Below are 10,973 nucleotides of genomic sequence, written 5' to 3'. Positions count from 1 at the left end.
GAAAACCATCCCGGCTTCTCTCTCCTCTACTGTCTCCTCCTCTCTCTCTGAACTCACACATTTGCATGCGCCCACACACACACACACACACACACACACACACACATACACACACACACACACACACACACACGCATACCCTGTCGAGCTTCAGTGAGCAGTGGCTGAGTCATCAATATTTCACCAGACACGAGTCACAGTTACATGATATTATGCACAGATGTGTAAAAGATTCTTTCTCTGCGTGTGTGTGTGTGTGTGTGTGTGTGTGTGTGTGTGTGTGTGTGTGTGTGTGTGTGTGTGTGTCTGTGTCTGTGTGTGTGTGTGTGTGTGTGTGTGTGTGTGTGTGTGTGTATGCATGGTGATGACTTGCCGGCAGCATTACCGTAGTAAATGTGTTATTCAGCCCGACTTAAATGTCTGTGTCTTCTTAGTGTGCTCACTCTTTCTTTGTGTGCTCATTTTTTTTCACTAAGTCTGTTTTTTTCTTTTTTATTCTCTTTGTAACCCTTCCCTTTCAATAGTGTCCCTCTCTATCTCTTTAACCCAGACATAAAACGATGAGTCCTGATTGCTTACAGTTGTCACAGTGTACAGTAGATATGGCACAGTGTGTGTGTGTGGCATACTAAACATATCTCTGTGTGTGTTTGGGTATATGTGTGTGTGTGTTTGTGTGTGTGTGTGTGTGTATGTGTGTGTATGTGCGCGTCTGGCAGTGTCTTGCTGTGTCTTGCTGTGTTGGGTACCAGACATGTGGTCTTTGACAGCTGGTAAAGCCAATATTAGTGTGTGTGTGTGTGTGTGTATGTGTGTGTGTAAAAAAAAAATCTGGAAATACCCATTAATCTGCCAGCTGTATAACATAACATTGGATTTGAGTGTGAAGAAGCAAAATTCTAAAGTTCTAAGCTACACACACTAGAACCTAAGGTGCACACACACACACACACACACACACACACACACACACACACACACACACACACACACACACACACCATTTATTTATGTCCACATGAAGAAAATGGTACAGAGACACAAATATTAAGAATGCAGTACAATACATATGCAGACCCATGGACCAGTAGCATGCACCTGGTCTTCACAATATCACTTAACTTAAGTGATATATAACAAGCACAATACTCAGTTCTTAAGAGTATACGTAGCAGACACACACACACACACACACACACACACACACACACACACACACACATACATAATTGACACTGTAAGGCTTCTTGAAGATCATGTGTCACTTCTCCTCAGTGGCCAATCAGAGTTTTAGAAGTTTCTCATTAGATACTCATATTAATTTTAACGTCATTCAAATAGCGAAATCAGGGTGCTTTGGAGCCGAGTTTTATTATATGTGGGTGGGTAGACTTGTATATTAAGATAACATTTAATGTTGTTAGACTTAGTCTTCCTACATTTTCCAAACATTTTGTAGCCTTATTAAATGGCAAGGTTTCTGTTTTGTTTTGTGTGATTAATTTAGATGAGTTCAACACAAAGGACATGATTCACTATGTCAAAAGAAGTTGCTTTGGAGTAGTGTTTTAGCGACATGTTTTAACTTGAGATTTGCAAATGAAGATCAACTTGCTATTTTCTTAAACATAACCTTGCTATTTTCTTAAGCATAACCGTTATAACAACCATTTTGTAGCCACAGCCACACACACACACACCCTCGCATTTACAGCCACACCCACACACACACACACCCTCGCTCTCTCTCGTATGCGTGCACACACACATACACACACAATAATGTACACAATATTTAACATACTGTATGTGTGTGTGAGTGTGTGTGTGTGTGTGTGTGTGTGTGTGTGTGTGTGTGTGTGTGTGTGTGTGTGTGTGTGTGTGTGTGAGAGAGAGAGAGAGAGAGAGAGAGAGAGAGATACAGACAGATCCTGACCCAGCTAGGTGTCAGACCTGTCCATCAAATGTGTCAATCATACCAGCCTCTTCCCTGCTGGTGTCTCCATAGCGACAGCTGGGCTGCCATCAGATGGTCTCAGGGGAGAGTGTGCACCAGAGCAGAGCGATAGAGAGAGAAGGAGAGAGGGGGGAGGGAGGAGGGAGAGAGAGAGGGAAACAGAGAGAGAGAGAGAGAGAGCATACAGAGAGAGGGAGGGAGAGAGGGATGGAGAAATAGAGAGAGAGGCATGGAGAGAGAGAGACTAGAGAGAGAGGGAGAGAAAGAGAGGAAAACAGAGAGAGAGCATATAGAGGAGGTAGAGAGGGATGGAGGGAGAGTGTAGAAGAGAGAAGGACAGGGAAAGAGAGAGGGATAGAGAGAGTGAAAGATGTACAAACTATAGACAAATTAAAATCCTATGAGATTTCACAAAAGAGAAACACACACGCCTGAAAAACATACACACTTTCACATGCAGATATCTCAAATAGAGAAACACACACAGACACACACTTTTACACTCAGAGCTACAATCTCACACACATTGAACACACACACTTTCTCTTTCTTTCTCACACACACACTCGTGCAAAGACATCTCACACACAGACATGGTGTCTGACACATCTAAAGAGTGTTTCTAATTTCAGTATCTAGCCCATGGCAGCTGTCTCAATGTGTGTGTGTGTGTGTGTGTGTGTGTGTGTGTGAATGAGTCCGAAGTCGTGTGTGTCGTGTGTCTCCCTGTTGAGAAAAGAGACTAAGATTGGGTCATCTCCTTAGCAACAGCCAGCTGCTGTGTGTATGTGTGTGTGTGTGTGTGTGTGTGTGTGTGTGTGTGTGTGTGTGTGTCTGGGTGTGTGTATGTCTGTCTGTCTGACAGTATGTCAGGGAGGGGAGTGTGTGAGTGTGTGCATGAGTGAGCGTGTGTGTGTGTGTGTGCATGCACATCTGTGAGAAAGAAGGAAAAATTTTAGGGTGATCACAATGTGATGTTAAGGAGGCATAATTAGTGGATTTCAGCCAATGATTTAACCCCCTCACACACACACACACACACACACACACACACACACACACACAGACACACACACAGACACACAGACACACAGACACACACACACACACACACACACAGACACACACACACACACACACACACACACACACACACACAGACACACACACACACACACACCCGGTGAGGGGATTAACTAGCAGTTAGGCAGCTAATTGAAGCGTTTCATACCCAATTACCAGAAATTATCTTCTCAAAGTGTTTCTCTCTCTCTCTCTCTCTCTCTCTCTGTGTATGTGTGTGTGTTGTGTGTTTGTTCGTGAATCTGTCTATTTGACTGTCTGTATGAAGCTCTTGCGGGTCCTGTAATATCACACACACACACACACACACACACACACACACACACACGCACACACACACACACACACACACACACACACACACACACACACACACACACACACACACATCAGTAAACCAGTTTTTGATTGATGACCGTGCCTTTTCAGCATCGATGCAGCATGATAGACTACAGTAGCATACACTCTCTCACTTGAATTTGTCAATCTCCCGGCCTGATCATTGGGATAGTTTTGAACACTGTGTTAACCAACTAACCCCCTCTTTCTCTCTCTCTCTTTCTCTCTCTTTTTCTCTCAGGTGACCTGTCTGCAGGACTTCTTTGGGGACGATGACGTGTTCATTGCCTGTGGCCCAGAGAAGTTCCGCTATGCTCAGGATGACTTCTCCCTCGACGAGAATGGTGAGATAGAGAGAGAGTGAGAGAGAGAGAGAGAGAGAGAGATTCCACAACTCTATACCTCACTATCTACAAGAGGACACACTCTTTATGTCTACTTGTTTACTTGGTGGAAGACAACTATAATTCTCTTAAATCCAGTTAACTATGTAGCTACCTGAACACCTACAGCTTTGTTGTGAGTTAGCCACTAGATGAAGTCGAGCAGTTTACTGAAACATCGGGGTTGTTCAGTTTGTGTTTTAAAACATGTCTGAGTACCCAACAATAGTGACATTTCCAGAAGTTTACATAGTTGACTAACATCCTTCACCAACGGACCTTGAGCAGGGTGCCACCAGCAGCTGTAGAGATGCCCCCCCCCCCCAAACACACACACACTCCACACACTCGTTTAACACCTCTCTCTTCCTCCCACACACATATACACACACACACACACACCCCTGCACACTCGTATAACATCTCTCTCTTCCTCCCACACACATGCAAACACACACACACACAAACCCCTGCACACTCGTTTAACATCTCTCTCTTCCTCCCACACACATACATGTAAACACACACACAAACCCCTGCACACTCATTTAACATCTCTCTCTTCCTCCCACACACACACACACACACACACACACACACAAACCCCTGCACACTCGTTTAACATCTCTCTCTTCTTCTCCAGCTCACATGTCCACAGGAGCTAAGCCCAAGTGGCGAGGGTCTCCTAACCAAGGTCAGTGCCCTTTGACCTGTCGGCAGGGTTGAAGGTCACCATCAGCCTATAATCATCTGTGCACCTCTAACCAATCACCTGTCAACCCAGCGTATCCCTCGAAAATCACCTATCACTAGAAAACCATTAGTTACCAACAACTACATTGACAGCAGAGTAATCTGGCATGTCAGCTGTAAACAGTTTACATTTATTCATTTAGCAGACACTTATTCCAAAGCGTTTTATACATGCCAATTATATTACTATTATTATATTAAGGGCATTGTTACATTGTCCCTGGAGCAACTCGGGGTTAAGTGCCTCAAGGAATTGAACCCACAACTTTTCTGGCTATTGCATGCTAACCCAGCTCCTTAACCACTATGCTATGACTACCCATTAGACGTTAGCCTACTCTTTACAGACACCATTCCATAAAGGCACACAGTTGATCAGATAAATGAACTATTCAAAGGAAAATGTCATCTTGTATTGATTGTTCAGATTAATGATCTATCTAAGTGAATAGGTCATGTAGTGGTTTACGATACCTATCCAAGAGAAAACACCATCTTGTTTCGGTTGCTATTCTGCATCCTTTCATGTGTATGATAACCTCACAAGGACATCACTTTGGCCAGGCAGCTCATGAATGTCTTTTGTGTCTTGATTTTGCTAAATGTTTCGCCACTGAAATTAAGTGGTGTGTGAATTTGAATCTTGAGTTTCTGCATCAGAATGAGGGTTACGTAATCAGTCTAGAGCGATCAGCTCCAAATTTTGACACAGAATCTAGAAGAGCCGATCCATTCAAAACACAGAGAATGGAACCACGTTGACACCTTTGATATATTATGCTAAACCCATCATCATCAACTGAATCAGACCTCAGCAAAGTTCATATTCTGGACTTATAATTTAATTATTATATTTAATAATATAATTCATGTAACATCACATGTATTACTCATTTAGTGGACACATTAACCCCAAGCAACGTACACGTCAATGCAACCTTACATTTTATCAGTTATGTGCTTCCTAGGTATTAAGATAGCTTTGTTGTGGCTAGCATCTTCATTAGAAATTCTGCATCTTTAGCATCTTTTATCATCTCAAGCATCTTCAGCATGTCAGTATATTTAGCATTGCCAGCATCTTGAGCATCTTGAGCATCTCAGCATCGCTACCATCTTTAGCTGGCGCTAAGATCTTTAAAAGATCTACAGGTTTTCAAATGACCTGGACTTTAAGTGACAGAGTCCAAAATACACACACTCTCTCATTCACACTGACAGCAGACAGACACACACACACACACACACACTTGAAAAGGACACTATAGAAAAAGGCAAGTGAAAGGGAGAAGGCAAGAGAATGAAAAGTTGCAATGAGATGTGAAAAATATGTGAAATCATGTTTTTAACTCTGTTTGTTTGTGTGTGTGTGTGTGTGTGTGTGTGTGTGTGTGTGTGTGTGTGTGTGTGTGTGTGTGTGTGTGTGCGTGTGTGTGTTCCACAGAGTGCCGTATGAAAGGGGTGAAGCCGCCGTCTGGCCGCTCGGCTAAGAGCCCTGGTCCCATTCGCCGCAGCAAATCACCAGCCGAATCAAGTGAGAACCTGATTGGTTAAGATCCATAGCCGACCATCAACAACATCAGTGCAACCACCAACACACACACACACACACACACACACACACACACAAGACTCACACATACACTGTTAATACCCTCGTAAATGTGTAGAAGCATGTGTGGACATTGTGAAACACACACTAAACTGCAGAAACAGTTTCATGTCATAGTCAGCTCAGCCTTGACGATTAGGTTTGAAAAAAGTCTTCTCATTCTTATAGCTTAAAGGCTCTGTTGATTTTGATAAAATGTTTTATGGTGACATTTGTTTTTGGGTTGTTGAAAAGTGTATGTGTATCCTTAAAATGAGAGCATGTATTTGGATGGCAACACACTACCAACCTGCTTCAGTCATAATCTCACACGCACACACACACACACACACACACACACACACACACACACACACACACACACACACACACACACACACACACACACACACACTCCCATCCTGATAAAGGTATGATCTCATTCTTGGCTTTGGTCATAATCACACACAGACACACACACACACACACACAGACAGAGTTATTCGACATCTTAGCCTTTACTAATTCATGGGTCCACACACACACACATACACACACATACACGCACACAAATGAGGACAGCTTACCTCATCTTTGTTTGATATACACGTAATCCAGATCATCTGGTCTGGATTATCAAATAATGATCCTACTGTGTCGTCCTAATGATAAGATTAAACGCACACACACACACACACACACACAAACACACACACACACACACACACACACACACACACACACACACACACACACACACAATAACACACACACACACAATAACGCACACACAATAACACAACACAACACGTAAACCTAAAACATTTTCACACACATAATTGGACACACACACATACCTATAGTCTTTTAAGAAATATTCCAAAAGATACACATACATGGGGGCGGCAGAGAGACAGACAGCCAGACAGATGGAGGGGCGTGGGATGAGAGAGAGACAGATAGGGCATGGGGCGGACAGAGAAAGTTTGAGATGGATGGACCTGTGTGTAATTTAAAATGGATGTCTGTGATTGCGTGTGTGTATGTGTGTTTGTGTGTGTGTGTGTGTGTTTGTGTGTGCGTGTGTTTGTGTGTGTGTGTGTGTGTGTGTGTGTGTGTGTGTGTGTGTGTGTTTGTGTGTGTGCCCCATGTAGTGTCTTATCTGTTCTTATTCTAAAGGTTTGAGGTCATAAATAACTCAAAACTCACACAGCCCCACAGTTCTCTGATTCACTTAGTCCCGGCTACATCGGGTCCGCAACTCAAACGCTCCGTTTGTGCAGCTTAAAAATAGTTTTAGAGGACTGGTCTACCTTTTTGGAACGTATGTGCCCCTATCACGTCTGGTGTTGCCAGTTACACTTATTGATTATAGTGGAAGCTAATAGTTGCAGCAGACGCTCTACAAACGGGATGCTTCAGTTACGTGCTCAGTGTAGCCTCCCTGTTAGGCTATAATTTATTTGAAAAACTCTTGCACTTGTTGTTGTCATTGGTGTGGAAGACACAATGCCTTTTAACTATATACCGGTGCCTTGAGCACCTGCCCCCCATAAATATCTGTCCATGGGTCCTGATTTGTTTGTTGGGTAGGGATTTGGTTTTCAGTTATGGAATTCAGATATCCAGGGTTTCTTTTTTTGCTAAATGTAGGCTATAAATCAAAGCAGAGTATTTGGCCAGCACATTCTTGTTGTCTAAAGAATGCTATTCAGGACAGCTCTGCATTCAACACAGGTTCAGATTTGATTATCTATACTGACAGCATGCAGTCTTACAGAATGATCTGCCAGAGTGATGGGTGTGGAGGGGCTGCAGCGCCCTCTATTGCACAGGCGTACAAACAGCAGCCATAGCAACAGCAGGTGTGCACACCGAGTCCGTAGCAAAAGCACACTGTGTACCCACTGCAGCCATAGAACCATCTCTCTCATTGCCACATCTTATCCAGTTAGCTGAGCTCTACACGTCCAGTTTCTTACATGGTACTGATTGTTGGGAATTGGGACGGGCCAAACTCTCCCTCTCTTCATGTTGTTTTGCTTCTGCATCACTCATCTTTCTGTCTTCCCATCATCTGCCATCCATTCAGCTGGGTGTTATGTGTCAATCAGCTTTTCATTCAAAGTTGACAGTTTAATAGGGTCAAATATTTTGGTTGTTTGAGAAGTCTTTTGTTTCTTTTCTTTTTTGACTTTTGTTGTACATTTTGTGTTAAAAATATTTCTATTTGAAATTAAAATAAATATTTAAGAATTAAAACTACATTTGAATGTTTGTGACTAACATTTGTGTGTGTGTTTTTTTAATAGATTTGTCATCATTTGCCATATCCTCTGTGTGTGCGTGTCTCTGTGTGCGTGTGTGTCTATGTGTGTGTATGTCAACTCCATTTAGCTTCCTGTGTGTGTCTTTTGTCCATCTTCTCAATCACACACACACACACACTTAAGGGTTTCTCTCTCTCTGTCTCACACACACACACAAAAACACACACACACACACACACACACACACACACACACACACACACACACAATTAGGATTTCTCTCTGAGTTACAGTGCAGCCTGCCGAATATAAGAGACGTTTACTCTTCATCTGCCACTGCGATCATGCTTGAGGTTTACTCTCAGCTCTTCAACTGAACTGAACTGAAAAATATTAATCCCCAGATATGGAGAACTAGGAACGCAGAGACAGCAGCATGGCAGCATTGAGACAGCAGCACAGACACAGCAGCACAGACACAGCAACACAGAGAGACAGCAGCACAGAGAAACAGCAGCACAGACACAGCAGCACAGACACAGCAGCACAGAGAGACAGCAGCACAGCAGCACAGAGAAACAGAAGCACACAGAAACAGGAGCACAGAGAAACAGCAGCACATAGAAACAGCAGCACAGAAACAGAAGCACAGAGAAACAGCAGCACATAGAAACAGCAGCACAGAAACAGAAGCACAGAGAAACAGCAGCACATAGAAACAGCAGCACAGAAACAGAAGCACAGAGAAACAGCAGCACAGCAGCACTGGGAAACAGCAGCACATAGAAACAGCAGCACATAGAAACAGCAGCACAGAGAAACAGCAGCACAGAGAAACAGCAGCACAGCAGCAGAGAAACAGCATCACAGCAGCAGAGAAACAGCACCATAGAGACAAAAGCACATCAGCACAGGCGTCTGGAGGACAGGAGGGGGTTTTGCTCTCAGCAGTCAAGCCCACACGTGGCTGTTGGCATTTACTGTAGTTCTTGGTTTCTGTCCCTGTAGAGCTCCTATGTGTGTGTGTGTGCGCGTGTGTGTGTGTGTGTGCATCCGTGCGTGCGTGTGCGCTCGTGCAATGTGCATGTATGTGCATGTGTGTGTGCGTGTGTGTGTGTGCGTGTGCGTGTGCGTGTGTGTGTGTGTGTGTGTGTGTGTGTGTGTGTGTGTGTGTGTGTGTGTGAGGGTTAAAGATGTTAATGAATTTGTATATTCTACAAAGGTAAGACTGGAAGCACCCCTCACAATAAATAAAACAGAAAAGTAAAACAAAATACAACAAAATATAAAACTGACTTTCATTCCACTGAATCCAGTCCCTTTTTGATTAAGTGATTAAACATGTCATTAGAAATGATTAGGTTTATGTTATTAGTAATGACATGATCTCTCTCCCCTCCCTCCAGCCAATGGAACTGGCTCCAGTAGTCAGCTCTCCACTCCCATCTCCAAACAGTCTCCCATCTCCACCCCGACCAGCCCTGGGAGCACCCGCAAGCAGAAGGTACCCCACACACACTCCACCCCCACTACTGTGTGTGTGTATGTGTGTGTGTGTGTGTGTGTGTGCGTGCGTCAACTCAGCCCCCCTAATCCCCCCCCTTCTGTCTCACTCCTCTCTCCCACCCTCTTGCACTCTTTTTCTCACTATCTCTATCACTTCTTCCCTCTCACTCTCTCTCTCCCTCCCTCCCTCTCTCTCTCCCTGTCTGTCCTCAGGACCTTTACCTGCCCTTGTCTCTGGACGATGAGGACTCCCTGGGCGAGTCGGTGTGAGCGCGCTCAGTCACTCCCCCGGCCGCCCTCTGATGCTCCGCCCATGAGGCGTGGCTGCGGCTGCTGCCCGCCTCTAGCACCAGCATCACTCGGTTGCTATGGTTACACCAGAGGGGAGAAGTCAGGCAGCATCAGTAATGGCACTTTGCTATTGATTATGTTCTGATGATCTCTCTCTCTCTCTCTCTCTCTCTCTCTCTCACACACACACACACACACACACACACACACACACACACACACACACACACACACACACGCACACGCACACGCACACGCACACACATGGACACGCACACAAAGGTTAAACACTGATACTTTGTAAATTATACTTTTGAATGTCTTTGTTTTTTTTGCTCATTTCATTATGTGAGATATATGCAGGGCATATATTATCACTGGCATCATAAACACCGTGGATTTCTAAAGACACAGAACAGAAACTTTCTTCTCCTAACATGTCATCAGTAACAGTATTTCTTAGTCTTTTTAAGGATGTTTTCACCAGTGGATTTACATAGACTGTTTCTTGTTCATTTTTTAAATGTTCATCTGGGCTCCTTTCAATCTTGAAATGTTTTTTTATTGATATATGGAGACAGGAAGTTTGATACCAAACTTTACGATGCTCACTTTGGTAACAACCTTACAGCCACAAAAACACAGTGAGTTCAGTTATGTGCCTGCACTGACTAAGACATTTTAACGATTTTAATGATTTTCTAACTTTATTACCCCCTTTAGGGTTTTTATTTTTTAATTATTCTTCATTCAGAATTTATAATTATTATTGTTGCAAAAAAGGCTTTTGTAACTAACGT

The 10,973-nt window shown here is 43.6% G+C and overlaps 1 protein-coding gene across 1 annotated transcript in view; it reads left to right on the top strand.

Moving 5' to 3' along the window:
* Positions 1–10,184, top strand: part of LOC143111479 (neuronal migration protein doublecortin-like) — a 27,221-nt gene extending 17,037 nt beyond the window's left edge. Inside the window, exons 4-8 of the mRNA XM_076273719.1 lie at positions 3,621–3,723; positions 4,406–4,456; positions 5,960–6,049; positions 9,783–9,880; positions 10,096–10,184. Of these exons, the coding sequence (XP_076129834.1) occupies positions 3,621–3,723; positions 4,406–4,456; positions 5,960–6,049; positions 9,783–9,880; positions 10,096–10,152 (399 nt within the window). The 3' untranslated portion in view covers positions 10,153–10,184. The remainder of the gene's footprint in view (positions 1–3,620; positions 3,724–4,405; positions 4,457–5,959; positions 6,050–9,782; positions 9,881–10,095) is intronic.
* The last annotated feature ends 789 nt before the right edge of the window (positions 10,185–10,973 follow it).

This window comes from Alosa pseudoharengus, unplaced genomic scaffold (genome assembly GCF_046254945.1).
Source record: "Alosa pseudoharengus isolate Yale_2024_CS ecotype anadromous, Long Island Sound unplaced genomic scaffold, YU_APseudo_1.1 YU_APseudo_1.1_scf_8, whole genome shotgun sequence".
In the NCBI taxonomy this organism is placed as follows: domain Eukaryota; kingdom Metazoa; phylum Chordata; class Actinopteri; order Clupeiformes; family Clupeidae; genus Alosa; species Alosa pseudoharengus.
Note: the sequence above shows the minus strand (reverse complement) of the source record. Positions and strands in the feature narration are given on the sequence as shown.